The sequence below is a fragment of the Rattus norvegicus genome, chromosome 11 (genome assembly GCF_036323735.1).
Source record: "Rattus norvegicus strain BN/NHsdMcwi chromosome 11, GRCr8, whole genome shotgun sequence".
Classification (NCBI taxonomy): domain Eukaryota; kingdom Metazoa; phylum Chordata; class Mammalia; order Rodentia; family Muridae; genus Rattus; species Rattus norvegicus.
Window position 1 is genome coordinate 98,719,976 of NC_086029.1, and position 19,900 is coordinate 98,739,875.

The 19,900-nt window shown below is 36.7% G+C and overlaps 1 protein-coding gene across 4 annotated transcripts in view; it reads right to left on the minus strand.

Moving 5' to 3' along the window:
• Prkdc (protein kinase, DNA-activated, catalytic subunit) overlaps positions 1-19,900 on the minus strand; it is a 217,548-nt gene that overhangs the window by 175,024 nt on the left and 22,624 nt on the right. For 3 of the 4 annotated variants that reach the window (NM_001108327.2, XM_039088537.2, XM_008768933.4), the window contains exons 11-21: positions 16,824-16,970; positions 15,614-15,778; positions 12,976-13,144; positions 11,468-11,517; positions 10,394-10,519; positions 8,126-8,278; positions 6,348-6,460; positions 5,803-5,962; positions 5,058-5,144; positions 3,582-3,701; positions 2,838-2,997 (exon numbers count right to left, since the gene is read on the minus strand). In NM_001108327.2, the coding sequence (NP_001101797.2) occupies positions 2,838-2,997; positions 3,582-3,701; positions 5,058-5,144; positions 5,803-5,962; positions 6,348-6,460; positions 8,126-8,278; positions 10,394-10,519; positions 11,468-11,517; positions 12,976-13,144; positions 15,614-15,778; positions 16,824-16,970 (1,450 nt within the window). Of the gene's footprint in view, positions 1-2,837; positions 2,998-3,581; positions 3,702-5,057; positions 5,145-5,802; positions 5,963-6,347; positions 6,521-8,125; positions 8,279-10,393; positions 10,520-11,467; positions 11,518-12,975; positions 13,145-15,613; positions 15,779-16,823; positions 16,971-19,900 lie in introns of those variants that run through there. The other variant, XM_017598214.3, reaches the window with a different exon arrangement.

Here is a 19,900-nt window from a genome sequence, read left to right on the forward strand (position 1 = left end):
TGCCCAGCTTTCATCTCAAGAATATCAGCAATAAGCCCATGTCTTCTCTCTCAAACCTACCAGTCTTATAGAAATGCTTGCCAATGAAAATTACCTAGATGAACTCCAAGACACAGAATATAAAAGAACAATCTTAAACTTCATCAAGGAATCCAATGCCTTTAAAGACACAAAGAGACAGCTCAGTGAAATCATGAAGAATAAGCTTAAGTAAATGCCCTAAATACAAACGTAAACCTGGTAGAAATGACAAAAATAACCCAAGACTTAAAATAGAATTCAATCAAGAAACAGAAACATTGAAGACTCAAACTGAAATGAACATGGAATTCAAAAACACAAAAACAGCCCAAACAAGAAACCCAAAGGAAAGCAGTAGCTCATCTTTGATACAGTGTGGGTTCTTCATTCCTCTACCCTTCTCAACCCCTGCAATCCCATACACAAGGTAAGAGAGAAAAAAGAATAGAGAGGAAAGGAAAGAGATCCCTGAATAAAGTCACGGGTCAGAAAGGGGGTGGTGACATTATTGTTAGACTACTTTCTGCTGATTAGACATGTTAAGTTCCTTGGAGCAAGTTCAGTCTTCACCATCAGAGAATCTAATTTCTTCCTCTTGTTTCTTCTTTGCACATCACTACTTAAACCAAGACCAAAAACAACCAACAACCCACAGCACTCTTGGGGCCCTAGCATTTTATAGACCATCCAAAAGGTCCCCAAAATTCCAAACATCACTAATTGCAGAAACTATCGCAGTTGTCAAAAGTCACACCCCTGCCAGAGCATGAGGCACATCATGGTAGCTTCTGTGGTCAATCTGACGTAGCCCCATATCTCACACCTGGGATTAAAATGAAAAGATATTCTCATAATATTTCTATGTTTTTAAAAGAAACCAAAATTCCAAAATTGTCGCTTCAGAAGACCAAACAAGCACAATGGATCAAGCAGAAGACAGAATAGCTCAAAGACAATTCTAAAAAATTAATGAATGAGAAGCATGAAGGAAGACACAGAAAATGTGGGACACTATAAAAAAAATGAAATCTTTGAATTATAGGTATAGATGACGGAGAAGAATCCCAAGTCAATGCCATAGGACAGATTTTCAACAAGATCATAAAAAAAAAACTTTCCCTAATCTAAGAAAAGATACATCTATACAAAGAATATAATATAGACAAGACCAGAAAATAAAATCCTAATGGCATATCATATCACTAAGCATACTAGAAAAAGAGTGTGTGTTGAAGTCAGGAAGAGAAAAAAAACCAGAAAACAAAAACCAAAAACAAGTCACATATCAGAAATCAGAAATAATAGCTGATTTCTCAATAGAAACTTTGATAGCCAGAAAAGCCTATTGTTCTCCTTGAACAGGGGGAGAAGGTAAGTCCCTACTGCTAAGCAAATCATGCACTTCAGAAACAGGGTCCAGAGACTCCTGAACTGGAGCTGACCTCAGTGTCCTCTCTGAGGCCTGGCTTTCTTTTTTTTTTTTTTTTGGTTCTTTTTTTCGGAGCTGGGGATTGAACCCAGGGCCTTGCGCTTCCTAGGTAAGCGCTCTACCACTGAGCTAAATCCCCAGCCCCGAGGCCTGGCTTTCATGGTACCAAAAGGTACCATTCAGGTTATCAAAGGAAGAAGGCAATGAACACTCTTCCCCTGCTGTGATGCTTATGAACCACATCAATAACAAGCATGGTACGATAACCCTAAGAGTAAGTAATGATATGGAAACACTGATGTTACCAATAACTCTATAACTGGACTTAAGACCCACTCAACAATGGGAAACCATGCCCAGTACTACAAACCTACATACCTTGGTGTTACCAACAGCTGTATAATTGAACTTAGGACCTTAAAAACCAAGGGGAAAAAAAAAAAACCTTCAATACTCAACAATAGGAAACCATGCCTGGTACTGGAAACCTAGCTAACTAATCAGTACCAGTGAAGTCAATGTCACTGGAGATGTTATAGGAGAACCTATCACTGATTTATTAAACCAGGATAATCCCTAACAACAATGTATAAACGTGTCCTTATACCCACAAGTAAGTGTAGACTTCAACCCTCATCAAGGAAACTTCTCTCAGCACTAAACAGAAACGACTGCAGAAAACCACAACCAATCACAATGCAACATTTTTGGGCCCTGTCCCAGTGGAGACATGTATAGAGTACTACGATACCTAAGGCTCAGGAATACTGCAAAAGAGACAGCAAAAAGACTGTAATAACCAGAGCTTCGGGGCGTTTGAAATGATATCATGTCTTGCAGCAGTATCAGAAGCTATAACCACAAAGACTTTACCAACTTAATTGTCCTAACATTAGCTAAACAAGGATGACACCAAAGAGCATGACAAATGGGACAGTGAAAAGCCTGCATGACCTCTGCCCTACAGAAAAAACTACCAGCAACTGAGGACAGCTGGGAGTTGGAGAAGTGGTCTTCCCAAGGAAAAGCACAGCCATGATGACACGAGTAAGGAACACTATAGGAACTCGACAGGTAGCATTTAGGAACGTATGCAAATATGCATGTACTAACAGTTAGTGAACAAACACGCTATGTATCTGAAGGAGAGTGGGGAGAGGAAAGAAAGGAAGCAATCTTGTAATTATATTCTCAAAAAAAGCTTGTTTCCTTCCAGTCTATAAATATTACAAATCATCCAAGAAATAACAAATTAAAAGAAAAACCAACCAAATACACTTTGATTATTCTGTGATGGAACTTTACAAGCTCAAAAAATACTAGATCAACTTTATTAGCATATTCCAATTTTATTTATGGTAATCCTCCCAATTTCTGTAAGACTTACCTGATAAGGTTGACGTATTCAGGTATCCATCAAGGCAGGGGACGATGTCTTTGTAGTAAGGCTGCATTATAGACTTGTCAATGTGAACTGACCATTCTTTAAGGGCATGCAGACCTATTTCTGCCAATGGCAGATGGCTCAGGCCCAGCTTGAAAGCCATCTATATGTCAATACAAACAGGGAAAAATTGAAATAGAAAATTAAGACTTAAAAAGGAAAACCCGGGCTAGAGAGATGGCTCAGTGGTTAAGAGCACTGACTGCTCTTCCAGAGGTCCTGAGTTCAAATCCCTGCAACCACATGGTGGCTCACAGCCATCTGTAATGAGATCTGATGGTTTCCCCTGGGGTGTCCGCAGACAGCTACGGTGAACTTATATATAATAAATAAAATAAATCTTTAAAAAAAAAAAAGAAAACCCACATCAATTATTTTTACTGTTTCTAATTGATATGTTTTCTATTGTTAAACCTGAGAAACTGCTACAAGTTAGTGGACATAGTTCAAAACAGCAGAGGAAAACAAACAGCAGCAGTCCATGGGTGAGGATTTACTGCAGGCTTTCAACACACGCAAGACCTAATTCTCAGGTCAATTTGTAGGGGAAGAGCAGAGCAATTTCTGTTATTAAAAACCTACTAGCAAGGAAGTATTCAAGCTCACTGCTGGGTAAGCACCTGCTTTAACTTGGCATTTCCAAGTCCCCAGGAAACAATGTGGTGATCAGAGTTAAAACACACCTACCTGCAATGCAGGAACATAGGCTCGAACATCAAGTTTAATGATGTCAGGTGGCAAGGACAGAACAAATGTTAAACAAGAAGCCAAAAGTTCATCCTTGTACTGCTTCATTTTAACTGACACCTAAACAAAAAAAGAGCACACAAATTAAAAATTAAAAATATGCACCCTGTCCTTAAATGTGAAGAACAAGCACGCAGCCTTTATTTGTCATATCTATATTTGCTTAAAAGCTAAATGCTAATTCCCAGAAAAAGTTAATTTGTTTAAGTACTTATTCCCCTCTATATAAAGCTTTTTATATAAGACTTCCCCCTTTTATAAAGCTAGGGGTGACATATGATCAATGTATATTATAGGTAGATACAAAATTGTCACAATGAAACCCATTATTATGAATAATTATTTATTAATACAGGTCAATATATTGTTATAATATTTGAGTTGTCATCATTCAATCAAATTATTTTCCTGGGAATGTAAGCAATTTTTGAAACAGTGATTTACTATGTTAAGCTTTTAAAAGACCTTACTACCAAGACAAACATTTGCCTCCCTGAGGAGAGAGGAACAGAAGCTCAAGGACAGCCTGGGTTACACTTTAAGACCCACATAAAGTAGCCACAAAGATACTTCAGTTAGTAAAGGCACTTGCCATCAAGGCTGACAAACTGAGCTTGGCCCAGGTGACACAATGTGGAAGATAATTGGCTTTTGCAGGTTGTTCTCTGACCTCCACATGTGTCAAATGCATAAACAATAAGTAAATTTATAAAAAAAAAAAACAAAAAACCCACCATCAATAAATTTAATTAAATTTAAAAAATTAAAATTCTACAAAGTACCTGCAAAACTCCACCAGGTTAGTGAAAGCTGAAAAAGCATTTGGTTTAGCAGGGTGCAACCCAGCAATCAAGCATATAAACAAAACCTCACTCCCAATCTGTCTTTAAGAAACCAATTTCCCAGGCTAGAGAGAGGGCTCAGTGAGTCAGGCAGTAAGTAGGTTATGGAGCTTGCCACCAAGACTGTTGACCAGAGTTTGTAACACCCATACTGACATAAGAGAACCAACTCCTGTAATTTATCTTCTAACATGTATATGTGCACCATGATACATACACAAGCACCCATAAACACATAAAGAGATTTATTATTTCAACAACTGAAGGAAAAAAAAAGCTGGCCTGATGACATACACCTTTGATCCTAGCACTCAGGCGACCCAGGCAGGCAGATCTCTATGAGTTTGTGGATAACCTGGTCTACATAGTGAGTTCCAAACCAGTTAAGGCTGCATAATGAGAGCCTGCCTCAAACAAATGGACAAATACAAAATACAAAAAAAAAAAAAAAAATATATATATATATAGCTATATATATATATATAACTATGTTACTGACAATTAGAATTTTTTAAACTAAACAACCATTTTAAAAGATCCTATAATGCATTAAGACAAATTACTTAAATATTACCTCTTTGCCAAATTTTGCAAATAAAGCAAAGCAAGAATGCTTTTCTGTATTTTCAGGAGAATGTTTCAGACACTTTGGGCTAACTCCCTGTCAAAGAAAGCAGCAAATTAGTATGTCAAGCAAGAACCAAGAACTTTCACACCCTCATCTTCCAGTTCTCAATCTTTCTCCAGAGGACCAATCCCTTTCATGTTGCCATAGTTTAATTTGGAGGAGAAGGGAGACTCAGTTCCAAGGGTAAACGCCAATAGACACCACGTAGAAAGAGAACAGGGGGAAAATTAGGAACTGTGCAAAGTCATAGGCAATGGCCAACTCCATCTCTTCCTCATCTTCCAGTAAAAAATACATTGGCTACACCCAATGCTTCTATGTGACCAATAGGAGCCTCAGCTTTACAACTAAAGTCATTCCCAAATTGCATGGCACCAGGACATTAGAAGTATTTATAACATAGATTTCTTGTAGACTCCCAGAAGTGTCTCTGACTAGCAAGTCTTAAGAAAATCTGGGATTTCTAGAGTAATTTGAAGAGTTGGTAATCTTATATAATTATCCAGATACTTAAAAGTCAGAGTAGAAAATGCTACTAACTTTTTAAGTGTCTTCTAATTGGCATCCACATACCAGTTTTCTTTTTAATTGTCAAAATTAGATTTAAAACTACATATGCCATAAGTACTCTATAAACATAAGAGCTATAAAAGAAACACAAGAATTGTTCTAGTTCCTAAGAAACACTTACCTCAAAATATTTTATTTTCCTGGCATTTTTCACTGCAATAGAAAGCAATTTGTAGAAACCACTGATGAGTGGTAAGCGTGTAGACTGTAAAATTAACTCATATGCAAATGAGTACACCCATGGCTCAAAAAAGCTTACTTGTTTCTTAGGAAGAATCTCCCTATAAAGACAAAATATTTAAGGAAGAAATTTTTATTCTATTAATTCTTACTAAGCTGTAAAACTATGAGACATTAAAAGTGACATTAAAAAGATATTTTTAGACTTTCCCACACCTTTAAGGATATTTTTGCTTCTTTTTTCCTGCCTGAGATCTTCTAACCAGAAAAAACAAACCAAAAAAAAAAAAAAAACTCAAACAAACAAACAAACAAACAACCCAAAAGCTAAGTCTAAACTGGTAGGAATATTTTAAAAGTCTATAGAAGCAATTTTAGATTATAAGTCATTTACTATTTTAACTCTTACATTTATACAAGGGATGTCCTCTACTAGAGTTATTAAACAGATTTTCACTCTTTAATAAATAAAACTCTACAAAATACCTGCAAAACTCCACCAGGTTAATGAATGCTGAAAAATCATTTGGTTTTATAGGGTGCAAGTTAGCGGCTGGATCTGAAGTTGGGATCACCCAGACATCAGCAGTGCGTTCGTCCTGAAAATTGTCCGAGATCAAGATCTGTTCCATTTACTACAGCATTTATTCAACAAAAAACTGTCCAATGAAACGGGCATAAAGAAGTGCTTTATGAGGAAATAACACAAAGACGTAATGAAGTTCTTAAGAATTTTAAGAATAATGGGAATAGAAGCAGAAAGCCAAAGGACTTATAAAAAAAAGAATGGGACAAATACAAAGGGTAAGGTGGGGAGGGCATTATCTTTTCATTTTGAAATGCTCTTGAGACAAGGTTATTCTCTGTAGAATAGGCTACATGCTGAACTCATGGCAATCGTTCTGCTTCTGCCTCCCAAGTGTCAGAAGCCAATATAAGGAAGTGCTGTATTTTTTAAAATAATGACAACTGGACAGAGACACACTTCAAAAAGAAGAAACCATCAAAAATGACGCATCAGTTTCTAATTGCTACATAGAAAAATAATTCAAAATAATAACACAAACGAAAGATACTTATTTTTGGAAAATACATGATTTTATTCTATTTATTTATGTATTTTTTGAGACAAGGTCTGACTCTGTAGCCATATGAGCCTCAAATTTGCTATGTAGTCCAGGCTGGCCTTGAACTCTGTATCTTTAAGATCTAGAATTATAGACATATAAGACCAGGCCCAGCTCATATAAAAAACCATATTTTTAAGGTCGTATTCTCAAATCTGTTATCAGATATACTTTTTGTACTCAAATTCTAAAGTTAAACAAAGGAAATGTAGAAACATAGTGTGGTAGTGCATCGTACAATCCTGGTACTTTAGAGTCCAATGCAGGATTGTGAGTTAAATGCTCACCCTAGGCTATATAGTGGACTGTATTTCAAACAAAACAAAAATCACAGAGTGAGAACTGGCAAAGGTCTGAGAGAGCAGCTGTCACCGAGGTGGCAGGTGACAACATCAGAGAAAGAGAAGTGACTAAAACTAAAAATGCTAGACATGTTCTAAATTGTAGGTGGGCTTGCTGATAATATGGTTCCAGAAAGCATCTTTAGGGAAGGTTTGTGTTTGCATACATATGTTTATGTATGCTTTGAAGCAGGCACATACTGATATAGAAATCACTATGTAGCTCAGGATGGGTTTGTATTCATGGCAATCCTCCAAACCCAATCTCTACAGTGCCAGAATACATGTAAGGCACCATGTCCAGTCCACCTCAGGTAAATGGTCTTTGTTGTATTTATAAAAGATGGGGGGCGGGGGGTAAGTTCTATGGGGCTCTGGGGACAGGGGGTGCCTCAGCAGGCCCATGTGTGCCTGTAGAGGCCAAGCTGGGTCCCCTGGAGGTGGAGTTACAGGTGGTTGTGAGCTACCTAACATGGATGCTATCCATATACAGGTTTGCTGGGGCACGGTTTTATTTTGTAAGGCAGGCTCGCCTTGGACTCTTCATCTTCCTCCCTCAGCTTTACAAAGTTGTTATCACAAATAGCACTACACCTGACTAAAAAGCATTATTTTAACACACTAACCATATAAAATCACTTTTTGAATACTCTTTTGATAACATTCTATATATTGGATTACATTCAACAAAAAAAGCACCCAAGGCACATAATCATCACAAACAACCTATTTCCCTTTCTTCCCAGAGCGGGCTAAGAGTTGGTATTAGAATGATGCAAAGTTAGGTTTCGCTAACCTCCTGCTCTCCAGTAGTCTGTTTTTCCAGTGTAAGATCCAACTTTTCCACAATCTTCAAAACTGATCTTATAAATTCATCATAGAGTAAATGATTCAGACTTTTAAGGGAGGAATTTACAAAAAGAAATGTTTCATCTCCTAAGATAAAATCCTGTAAATAAAGAAAAATGTAAAGAATTCAAAAATCTTAGACTAAAAATTTTATAAGCATTATAATGTATACTTTCACAGGTACACGTTTACTGAGGATGGATGGAAATAATATATACATACTATGACTAATTTGCCTGAAGGTTTAAAGCTTCAAAACTTAACACATCTTTTCAAATTATTGTGACATTTTAATCACGTAGTATGATTTAATACTGTATACATGGATGTGAATGAGAGGATACAGGTCAACTTTGTCAAAGCATTTAGGTCAATTTGTTTACGTATCTATGTATAAACACACATTAGCATACTTAGTGTTTCCTCTCTAACTCTCCTTCCTTCCTACATTTCAGTTACTGAGGACTAAACCCTGATACAGTCTTCTTCTGACAGGATCTCATATAGCCCAGGTTAGCTTCCACCTTGGAGACACCAGCAACCATTCAAGCCGTTGTCACTAGTACACCCATCCACTTGATATACTATTTAAAGCCAACCAGAACAAGGAAGCAAACAAAAAGACCAAAGCACCAAAAGCATAACAATATATGATTTTTGATGGGACAGAAATCACCTATTGTGAAAATTTTCTTATCCTAGTTTATTGTTTTGTTGAGATATATATTAAAATAAACCTATTAGGCAAGGGGTATTATTTTAATACAAGTGATATAATTAATAAATACACGTTGACCCCTCAGAATTATTAAACAAACTAGATTAGTCTACCCAGCAAATAGACAGATGTGGATGTAGCATAGTGAAAGAATGTATTTAGCAAAGTCAAGCAGGAGATAGTGGGTAGGGGAGCACAGAGAAGAAGAGATAGTCTGAGAGAGAAATAGGCAAAGTGAAGGAAGGACAGACTAAGTGAGGAGATAGAGAGAAGGATCTTCACTTTGTGGAGGAGGAGTATTAAAAGTGAACTTATTTATGCAATGCTGAAGAAAAAATCCAGGATTCTGCTTGCATGTTACCCAGATGCGCTACCACTGAATGACATCATCAGCCCCCATTTTACTTATTACGCTTTTATTTTTAACTGCTTTGACTTACACTATTTTAAGTATGCTTTAAGAAAGAACTTTTAGCAAGGCAGTGGTGGCACATGCCTTTAATCCCAGTACTTGGCACACAGAGGCAAGCAGATCTGTGAGCTCTACGTATGTTCTACAAAACAAGTTCCAGGACAGCCAAGACTTCACAAAATTTGAAGTCTTGAGAAAGAAAAAAAAGATTAAAAGTACAACAAAATTCTAAAATCTTATACCTGTTCTTACTAGTTTTTAATTCAACCTGACATAAGCTAGAAGTAGGAAGCTTAAGTGAGAAAATGCTTTCAGAGGATTGGCCTGTAGCCAAGTCTTTGGGATATTTCTTGATTGATAATTGATACAGTGAGAGGGCCCAGATAACTGTAGTCAATACCACACTTGGACAAGTGGTCCTGGATGAAAAAAAAAAAAAAGCAAGCCACAAGGAGTAAGCAGCCTTAATGGTCTCTGCCTCATTTTCTGTCTCCAGGTCCATGTCCTGACTTCATCAAGGATGGACTATGCTATGGAAACACAGAACAAAACAAATGCTTTTCTCCCCAAGTTGTTTTTATCATGGTGTTTTATCATGGTGTTTTATCATGGAAACAGGTACCCTGACTAAGACATCTATACTATGGAAGTGTTCTGCTTAGTTTTTCTGAGACACGGTGTCTTGTCTGCTTGGTTTTTAGTTTGTATTTGTTTAGCTGATAGAGCATCTTAATAAAGATGAGAAGCGGAGTACTTTTATAGCTTTCAAATTATAGAATTTGATTGGAGTTGGAAACAAGAGTATCAGGAGTTCAAGTTGATTCTTAGTTACATACAACTTCCAGGCTATCTTGAGCTACATGAGACCCTGTTTCAAAAAAATAAAAAAACAAAGAGGTCAGAGGATGGCTAAGTAAATAAAGGCATTTGTTCTCATGCCTTAAAAGTCGAGATTAACCTCTGGGAACCACTTGGTGAAAGGACAGAACTGGTTATTGGAAGTTGTCCTCTGACTGCCTCATGAATATGTGGTAAGCGCCCCAAATATGAAAGGGTAATAAAAATATATGTATTTAAAACTTTACCGCCATCTGGTCACAGCCTAAAAGATTCTGAAAAAGATCCACGTAGTCTTTGTATGTGGGTACTTTCCACCTGCCCATTCTGACTTCCTCCGAGGCCCAACGGTTTTCAGACCTTGACTCAACATCCTAGAGAAGACAACATCCCATTATTGATTGGTAGGCACATGGGACGGCTGATATCAGAACATAATGACCTACAGAATTTTCTATACTAAAATAGCAACTAATAGAGATTCTGCAATAAACTAAAGAAAGTAAGACAACATAATAAAAGAAAACTGGAAAGGCAAGACAGTGACTGTAGCCAATGAGAATTTTTAGCTCATCTATCTACGAAACCCACTAAAATCATCCCTCTTCTCATGTGACCCAAACTTTCATTCCACTCATGGACTGGGAGTCCCTCTAACTAAATGTACAGACATTTATATCTTCTCCTAAATTGTAAAGGGTCTTTGTAAAGATGTTGGTATCAGGGACAGCAAGACGCCTCAGCAGGTAAGGCACTTGCTACCAAGCCTGATGCCTTGAGTTTGATTCCTAGAACCCACATGGTGGAAGAAGAGAACTAAATCTTAAACATTGCCTTCCAACTGCCACAAGCTCACCATAGCATGTGCACACACAAACACACACATATACACACACAAATATACACTTAAAGTATATGTAACATCATTTTATTCCTTAGAAGTATATTTATCTAACAGAAGCTGGTACTTATATATGAAACTTCAAAATGTAAGGCCTGGGTGAGCTGGACTTGGCTGGCCGATTGCTTGGCTGGTATGCATAAAGGCCTGGTTCAGTCCCCAGTACTACATAAACGTGGCACACTGATATACACCCGTAATTCTAGCATTTATAAAGTACAGGCAGCAATACTGAAGTTCCAAGTGACCTTTGGCTATATCAAGTTCAAAGCTAGCATGCAATGTATAAGAACTTGTCTCAAGAAAAGGGGTGTTGGTGGCTAAAACTAAAAAAGGCTTTTTTTATACATTTACTGCTGAAACACTCTTTCTAACATCCAGTGATAAGAGCAGTGTTTGAAACTTTAGAATCAGAATTTACCTTTTGAAGAACCACTGGTTTAGAACATATTCGAATTAAACCTTGATGCACTAAAAATGAAGAAAGCAAATGATTATAAAGGAATCATTAAGAAGCACAATCACTCAATAAAAACAATCATTATTTTGCCTCTTAATTTCTACGTGAAATTAAGTTTTAAATTTTGAACTATTGAGAGTCAGAAACTAAAGCTGGTGTGGTGACACACATCTATAATCTCAGCATTTGGAAAGTAGATTCTGGACAACTGTGGTGCTCAAAGTCAACCTAGGCTACATAGTGAGACCCTGTCCAAAATAAAATAAAATAAAATAAAATAGATTCAGAAGCCAAAAAGCCTTTCTGGTTAAAAAAAAAAGTCCATAGCTCAGGGGTCCTAATCTCCTGTGGAAGGATCTAGTATAGTTACCTTGCTAAAGACGTCATAAAACTGCCTTCTAACTATTTATGCTTGTCTAGGGCCATAGCACTCTGAATGTACTCCCATTTGTCTAAATGTTTTAGCTTAGAAGTCTCTCTCTGCAGTGGGCACCAGGTAATGCAGTCAGGATGCTGATAATTATAGATTATTAATTATCATTAATCAGCCTTAAATGGGATACCTATATCCCCACCAACACCCCAAGACTCATGGACTATCTTGGAAGAAGGGTGAGGTGAATGTTAAGGGCCAGCGGATGAGGAGGAATGCTATGAAATGCTGTCTTCTAGACATGACACACACACTATATCTACAAACACACTGTAGCTTATCTGCACAAAATTAAGTCAACAGGCAGCAGAGATAGGACTCAGTGGGTTATTAACAACAAAAGAGAACATGGAGGGGTTGGTGGGAGGAAGAAATTGAGGGTTCATACAAGGAGTGGGAGGAAGGAGTTGGGGATTTTAGTACTTTGAATGAGAATGGCACCCTCAGGCTCATTTATATGTTTGAATGCTTGTTCCCTGGGTTCATGAAACTGTTGGGAAGGATTAGGAGGTGTGGCTTTGTGGAAGACCAGGTGTCACAGGGAATGAACTTGGAGATTTCAAAAACGCTTGCCTCTTGTCTCTCTCTCTAAACTTGTGAATTGGATGTAAGTTCTCAGCTACTGCTGCAGCACCGTGGCCTGCCTATCTGCTGCCATACTCCCTGTCATGATGACCACGTAAGTTCCCTGTAACTCTAAGTCCCAGTTAATTTTTTAGGCTTTCTTTTATAATAGCCTTGGTCATATTTCTCTGCATACCTACAGAACAGTAACGAAGACATGGGTACATTTAAAACAGATATGTTGAAATTGTCAAAAAGAAAATAAAAGAAAGATTCTATGTAAAGAAGTAATAGGTACAATTGACCCCAAAGTCTAATTTCAAAGAAAAAAATTGTTTCATCAAAATGAAAAGTTCTAAAAAGTAGTATATGCACAAAGAATCAGGGAACCAGATTTTCTTTAAATATATCAAATAGCATATTAAATGTTTAGTATTTACCACAAAAGAATCAAAATAAAGGGTAAGCTTACCCACAGCACTAATGCAATTCCAGTGAACTGGTCCCTTCTCTGTTAAGGATAGGAAAACTTTTACTAGTGCTTTACAACACACCAACTGCATTTTGGGACTATACTGAGGGAAGCTGTCTATCTGTACCACCATGAGATGTTCCAGTACTGGAGTATATACCTCTGGAACCTACCAGAAATGGAGAAAAAGTCAAAATTAGAACTGGGAATAGATATAATATTTTAATTATTTTATGATAATGTTATAATATATATTATAAAAATATGAAAATATTTTAATATATAAATATAAATACAAGGAATAGGACATGTATGTATATAATCTAATTTATTATAATTGAAGTAGTCACAAGTAAATATAAATTCTGATGTGTTAACCTAACTACTGTAGCTGCCAGAATAAAACTAAGTGCTGGTATTTACAGCATACTTCTAAGTGGTTATCTGAATCTTTCAGAAAGATGTAAAAGGTAACACCCATTTTTTATGCTCCAGACTCTTAAATTGTGTGTTGTGATCTAAACAGGATCATTCAATCAACTATGGGGCTCATAAGATATATCAGAATAGTAAAACATTTCCAAATACCCAGATGACAAATTAATTTAAAAAATCAAACATGTAAAGAACATGAGGTATGGGGCTGGAGAGTTTAGGAGCTCTCTCAGGGTAAGATCCACTCCTAGCACCTAAACGGCAGCCCACAACTCTTTGTAACTCCAGGTCCAAGTGATATAGTATCTTCTTCTGGCCTTTCAAAGGCCAGGCATGCATGTGGTGTTCAGACACCCATTCAGGCAAAACACCCATACACAAAATAATTGACAAATAAGAAATGAAGAATCCGAGCGATTTCTACAAGTGCTTGCCTGTTGTGTTACATGACCTGACCACACCCTAGCTTCTGAACACACACATCATGTCATGTAGTGCCAATATATATTGCCTGAAACACTTCAATTCTAATCCAAAACTGCATTACATTATGAATTAGTCTTTTTGTTTTTTTCTCTTATAGAAAAACAATGACTAATAACAAAAAGATTGGTATTTTTCTATCATTCCTCAGCATATAAGTATTAAGTTACTGTATCTTTGAATTATATTGTATTAGAATGGTTGAATTTCAAAGCTACTGTCCAGGCTGCAGGCAGCTTTAAGCACCTACTGCCCTTACAGAGAGTATTTGCTTCCCAGAGCCCACACGGTAGCTCTCACTCTAGTTCTAGGGGCCTCCCTGGACATCAGATAGACACAAGGGGCATATTCATATGTGCAGGCAAAACACTTGTATGCCTAAGAAATGAAAATAAGTAGAATGTGTTTAAAAAGAAAAACAACAAAACTGCCTTTTCTGACTTAAGTTCCATTTCAAAAAAAAAAAATCATTAAATGAATAATGGATTGGAATTAGGACAATATTTCCAGTTCTGAAGTGGCCCTAAACATACTTTTGCCAATCTGGGCTATACTTTTATGCCAAGAAACACTCCGCTTTGGTGGTTGTAAAATCATTCATCAATTCTGATACTGTACATCCTGTAGCAGCAAACAGAAACCAGGATTTAAATCTTTATGTAAAAGTAAACAAGTGATCCATCTCATTGGTATGTAAACTTCCTTTAATCTTTAATAAATGATAAAATTATACAAAAACCAAAGAATTGTTTTAAAATAAATTTAGTTATTCTTTACTGTCAGAAAATATTTGATTTGTACAACTATTTAATGTATTTATATACCCAGAACTGTTATCAAAACTTCCCTGGTTTAAAAAAAAAATCAGGAGTGGAAACAGTTTTAGTAACCCTGCTTTTAATAACTTCAACAAAACCAATGACATAAATACACAGGGGTACCTACACTGGACGTACTCCATATCATTCAAAATTCCTTGTGAAGGGTTCTGTCCCTCCACAGAAGAGAAGGCCCAGAACAGGGGAGGGTTTCAAGTGTCTGTCAAAACCTCCTTACCTTCCCCACCCACTGTCCAGCTCCTGCTTAGTTTACTTTGCACGAGGCAGTGGGGAAGTCTCGGGCTCAGACATGCCAAACCTGGTAAACTGAAAGCCAAGAAGCCCCTCCCTAGTTCCTGATCCTACCCAGGACTGCAGGATCAGTTACAGTCCCTGAGGGGCCTCTATTGTCTCATCTGAAAGCTTTTGTGTTCTTTTTCAGTCTCTGAGCTCACATGGGACCAGAAGTTGAGAGAAACCTTTATAGGTCCAGCAGACTGTTGGACTAGCAAACACAACTTTCACTAGCACCTGACCTTTGAAATTTTTACTACCTATTGTCAAAAGAAGTATTAGTGAGATTCGCACAGACGATGAGCCATGCTGCTGATTTCAAGTACAGTTATAATGGTGCTTGTGAGACACTTGTTGCTAAACTTTGCTGTTTCAAAAAATTAAATTAGTATCGACAAGCAAGTTTCTGGTGAATTATCCATTTTTTTATTGTTATTAGGGAGCTCCACAATTCATAATTTAACCAAGAAATTCTGTGTTTTTTATTAACTAAAATTATTTTTATATATTTATATATATTTATATAATAATTTATTAATTAACAAAGATTAATTGTGGAAATGAGATTAAGTACTTACAAGCATGTTCAGTGTAACCATTTCACTTACTGTGTCAAGGTAAAGCAACACACTTGCAATAGACTGAAGGAAACTTGGCATCTGGTAAACATGATCCTCAGTAGCATCTGTCTGAGTGAGGAACATCTGCTTACAGCGCTGAATGAGCTCCACGTACATGAAGTCAACATCTTTTGCATTTATAACCTTGCAAGGCTTTTGGAAAGGCAAAACAGAAACTGGAATCTTTACCAGCATCACAACAAAGGTATTCAATATGTCATATTAAAACGTGGTTATAAACTGCTCAATGTTATTAGTGTAAACTGTTTACTTGTTTATCTTATTATATCTTATAATTTTCATAATTATGTATATATTCACATCTTAAATAGTTACTTATATGCATTGTTAATTATATTCTAGGCTGTTTAAAGGACAGTTTTCACTGTGCACTGGCCATATAAGGCTAAGAGGCTTCTCACATACTACTTATTTTGTCCCTGGATTAGTTAGAGCTGCAAACAGAAACAAATGGAGATGGGGGTGAAGTGGGGTGGATAAGGCCTAGGCTAACTTTGAATTCAGTATGTAACCCAGCCTGTCCTCAACTTATAGCAATTTAGCTTCCTGAAGCTTGGATAATAGGTAGGAATATAGCTAGTCTTCTTAAATATGTTGCCTTCCTGTCCTAAGAGATCCTGTCTAAAACTTTAAGTGAATACAACTATAGTTTCATAGCTAGTCATAACTTAGTTATATCTATCTATACATACAGTTTTATAGTTTTTATAGGAAAAGGGATGCTTGTAACCTTCAGAATTAAATTTATATGTGTTTGTTTTCTTGGACGTGTTTGTATTTCTTGGTTAACTATGTTGTAGGTGTGTTTAGATGGCTTAACCTGGACCTAGAGAGCCATGTAGCCCAGGTTGGCCACAAACTCTTAATTCTCCTGCCTCTGTTTCCTGCACTGGAATTACAGACATGTCTCAGGTAAGAGCTATATCTTTTTACAATCACTTCAGGGTAGTTTTTGAGATATTAGCTAACTTATCTTGGTCTTTTTTTCATGTACAATAATAATAACAGAATAATAACTCAACTTATAAGTGTACTATGGGGAATCTAAGATAATGTATGTATGCCAATACATAGTAAACACTGAAAATTGAACTGTTAATAAAAAAAACAATAATAGATTCCTATAAATAGCTAAATAAAACCAAAACCGTAAAATACAGTAAAAAATGAATCATACTCCCGCAAATAGTCCATATCCACGAATAGCAATGGCTAAGTCCTTGTTGTTTGAATCTGCATTTCTGATGATTCCATAGAACTGTTCCATGAAGTACTTCAGCTTACTCTTATGCAACTCTGCATCTTCTGCCACAGTAAATGAAATCTGCAATTGCATGACATTTACATCTCAGAAACATTTAATAGCAAAATAAAAGACTTAAACAAATATGACTATTAACATAGTTTGATTTCTTTTACTCAGAACTCTCTGCTTCAATATGCTTAGTAACAGAAGTACAGAAAAGACAGTCTAACTAAGGATATACTGTTATGTGATGCATTTTGCCTTAAAAGAGAGAGAGGAGGGGGAGAAGAGAAGTGGAGGAAGAGAGAGACAGACAGAGACAGAGAGAGACAGAGACAAAGAGAGACAGGCCAGGAAAACTGAGATGATCAGAAAAGGGAACTTCACATTTAAATTTTTCTTAGCTACATTTGTTGTTTATCGGTCTGTGTGTGTGTGTGTGTGTGTGTGTGTGTGTGTGTGTGTGTGTGTGTGTGTGTGTGTGTGTGTGTAGGCAGGGAGACAAACTATGAAAGCCCCACCATGTGGGTTCAAGATATTGAACTCGGTCATCAGGCTTACTGGCAAATCTTTACTCATTAAGCCATCAGCCCAATTGTAGTTATTTTTGAGATCCAGCTACAAGAGATATAATTAAAACTACGTGCAGGAAGAGAAAAAAATGATACTTGAGATCACTGTTGCCTGAATCAGGATTTCTACTCCTGTGATAAACATCAGGACCAAAAACACTTTAGGGAGGAGTTTGTTTAAGCTAACACTTGCAAGTCACAATTCATCACTGAGGGATGGGCAAGAACTCAAAGAGGACAGTAACCTGGAGGCAGGAAGCAAAGCAGAAGCCATGGAAGAGTGCTGCTCAGTGCTTCCTTGGTCTGGCTTGCTCGATCTCTTATGCACCCCAGGATCACCAGCCAAGGGTGGCACTGCCCACAATGGGCTGGGGTTTCCTACATCAATTATCAATCACCAAAATGCTGAACAGACTTGCCTAACAGACCAATATTATGGAGGCATCTTCTCAATTACAATTCCTTCTTCCCAGATTAGCCTAGCTTGTGTCAAGTTAACATAAAAACTAGCCAGCATAACTATCTACCACACAAACAGCAAACAACCTATGTTGAAGAACACGAGAGTTTCAAACAGCATTCTTAATTTTAGCACAAAATCTACTCAAGTGTAGAAAACAATCTAGGTAACTATCAAAGGCAGAGTGAAAAAATTAACTACTTCCACTGCTAATTTATCAATATATTTCCCAATTATTCCCAAAGCATTATATCTGAACATGTCCTTCTTGGCTCTTTACTCCCATTAATTGTTTTTTAAGATTTTACTTTATTTTATGTATATGTGTACACTGTAGCTGTCCTCAGACACACCAGAAGAGGGCATCAGACCCTATTATAGATGGCTGTGAGCCACCATGTCGTTGCTAGGAATTGAACTCAGGACCTCTGGAAGAGCAGCCAGTGCTCTTAATTGCTGAGCCATCTCTCTAGCCCTACTCCCATTAATTTTGAAAATATGGAATTATCATTCATAGTGCTTCAAAAACTTTTCTTTCACAAAGCATGTCATGAACATATTTCCCAAAGAGTAAATAATTAAGCCAGCCAAAGTGGCTCACTCTACAGGGATTCTGACCTAGTAAGACTGCTGAGAGTTCAAGGCCTGGATTACACAATCTCACATCGCTAACGGAATAAGATATTATTTCAAAAACAAAACAACCAAAAATAAATTAGATATCTACTTAGTTACTGAAAATATTTTCATCTTACTGTAAACTATTGAATCACTTAGATGTGATCTAATGTGGCATTGGGTCCTGTCCTTTACATGCACTTGTATCCAATTATCTTCTTATAATAGCAAAAGGTAAAAATAATTAGTTCACAAGTGAAGGACAATTTATAGCATCATGGTTCATAATGACACATTATGCTACTGTTAAAAATTAATCAAGTAAATCCCAATATCTTATTAGGGAAATTTCAATGCTGTGGAAAATCTGGAAGCTACAAAAGTTACAAATAATACTTCTTTATGTAAAAATTTCAGGGGGGAGGGAAAAGAGAAAGAAAATAGTCACCAAAATGGAAAACAATCGTTTTCTTGTTGTAGGATATCAGATTTGAACAGTCTTTTCTGTTGGTTGGTTTCTTTTATTTATTGTTTTGTTTTTCGGTTTTTTTTTTTGTGCTTTTGCATGTGTGTGTGGTGGTGGTGGTTTCTCTGTGCAGCTCTGGCTACCCTAGAACTCACTCTGTAGACCAGGCTAGACTCAAACTCAGAAATTCACCTGCCTCTGCCTCTCAAGTGCTGGGATTAAAGGCCTGTGTCACCACTGTCTGGCTATTGTTTTGTTTTGAGTAGCGCAGACTGACTGGCCTGCAACAATCCTCTTTCCTGGGCTGGAATGACAAACAAGAACTACAGCACCTAGCCTTCTTTATACACACATACATGCACATGCATACATACACATGCATTTAAATTTGTACTCATACTTAAATTATATGTAACAAACCTGCAATGTTTTTCCACAGGAACTTTATATAAAACTGAGTTTTTGGAAAATGTTTTATCCCATAGAATAATTCTTAAATTCAAAATTTACATCCCATCGCTAAATTAATTATGGAAAAAGAAAAGATGGCAGACATCTACTACCTAGCTTCAAGAAATGAAAGAAAAGAAAGACTCATGGAGCAAATTAACCGTCCAGAAAGAAAGTAATATATGTCAGGTAATTTTTGACAAAGGTTAAAAGGACAAAAACCAAACCAAACAAAACAAAAAAAGCATGTTTTCAATAAGTATTGCTAGAACCAAGAAATGAGAGTGAATTAAACTCCTACTTTAACCCATACCAAAATGATTCAACATGTATTACAGACCTAAATATAAATGTAACAAGTATAAACCTCCTACAAAAAAAAAAGAAAGAAAATCTTAGGGCATAAAAAGGAGAAGTTGGAGTCAGACATGGAGGCACACAC